Source organism: Papilio polytes, unplaced genomic scaffold, assembly GCF_000836215.1.
Source record: "Papilio polytes unplaced genomic scaffold, Ppol_1.0 DF822845.1, whole genome shotgun sequence".
NCBI classification, from domain to species: Eukaryota; Metazoa; Arthropoda; class Insecta; order Lepidoptera; family Papilionidae; genus Papilio; species Papilio polytes.
Window position 1 is genome coordinate 5,162,936 of NW_013526359.1, and position 1,496 is coordinate 5,164,431.

The 1,496-nt window shown below is 32.6% G+C and overlaps 1 protein-coding gene across 1 annotated transcript in view; it reads left to right on the forward strand.

Moving 5' to 3' along the window:
* The first annotated feature begins 800 nt into the window (after positions 1-800).
* LOC106105355 (gastric triacylglycerol lipase-like) overlaps positions 801-1,496 on the forward strand; it is a 2,236-nt gene continuing 1,540 nt past the window's right edge. The window contains exon 1 of the mRNA XM_013285646.1: positions 801-814. Coding sequence (XP_013141100.1) covers positions 801-814 — 14 coding nt within the window. The remainder of the gene's footprint in view (positions 815-1,496) is intronic.

The following is a 1,496-nucleotide window of genomic DNA, read 5'->3' on the forward strand; positions in this document are numbered from 1 at the left end:
GTGAAGATATTAAACAGTTGTATTAAGAAGCAGAAATAATAGTAGGGGCGCAGTTTTCTACAACAAACTAGTTAATATTTTAAGTGTATCCAGGATATGCTATCTACAGCCCGATTACTGGTTTTTGAGTCTTGGAATATCGCAGTTGGTAAGGTACAATCTTTTGTATAGGTTTTGTGATTATTAAAAAAAATGTATTGTAAAGAAAATATGTAAATAAATAAATACAAAATGTAATTAAATTTATTTCTGATGTTAGATCCATAAAATGTTATTCTGAACTAACAAACTAGTTAGTAGAAATATTAATAATATTAATAATTTAAGTACATAAGTAATTTACAAATAGACAATTTCTATTTAATTATTTAAACTTTCGTGAGACATTTTATAATCAATTATTTACGGCTTACTCACGTATACTTTTATTTTTCCGGTGACGGCACCGACCAGTTTCAGACCCCCGCAGGGTCGTGTAAGTCTCAAGTATACGTGAGTAAGCCGTAAATAATTAATTAGACAATTTCTCCTAAATATATTCCTATGCTCCTCACTATGTATTTTAATTTAATAATAATATGGACATATAAAAACCGCTTATTTACAAACACTTTGTAAAAAATGGGTATAAATGCATCATAGCTATTATAAGTGGTAATAAAAAATTCAATTTGCAAAAACATTAACATAATCGTGAAAAGATTGTTCCACGTTATTTCCTTTAAAATCATGCAAAACAATAGAAAAGTTTTTAAACGTACGTACTGTTGCGGAAATTTGCGGTGTTTCACTTACAAAAAATGCCTTGCATTGGGTAAATCCGTCTCTCACAAATAATAAGATAGATGCGAGTTGTGTAAACGATATATTAATATAAAAATTATCCGTGTATCACGAACTGAATATTTTTATAATAAAAACCTACATCCTATTGGTTATTTTTCGCTCCGTCTCAATAGGTTCAGACGACTGTAGGTTTTACTGTCAAACACGACCATATTCCTCGACTGTACATAAATGAATTATTTACAAATAGTACTTTAGTAAAGAAAATATAACGGTTTAAGGTAGTATAATAGAAGTTTCGGAATAATACTATGAAATAATAAGCCGGCCAACACGTCATTGTTTATAAATAATGCGCAAAACACAGACCAGTGTGATAATTTGATATAACTAAGTGTACCCTTGACCCGCGACGCGGGACGCGTTTGTGCTCCCTCGTAATTCAGTTCAGTACTTCAGTAGTCAGGGAGCGCTCGGCGCGGTCGCACACGACATGAAACTCCTAACTATTACTTTGTTTACATTGATCGTAATTCAAACGAACGAGTGCTCTCAAAACTGGTTCCCGCAGAACCTAGTCACGACCATAAAAAAGGAGACGTCCCTAATCAAGGACTATGTCAAAGAAAAAGGACGAAACATAAAAGAATTCTACATCAACAACGTACGGAATAAAATCACATCATATTTGGGTTTGCAACGCGAGGAAC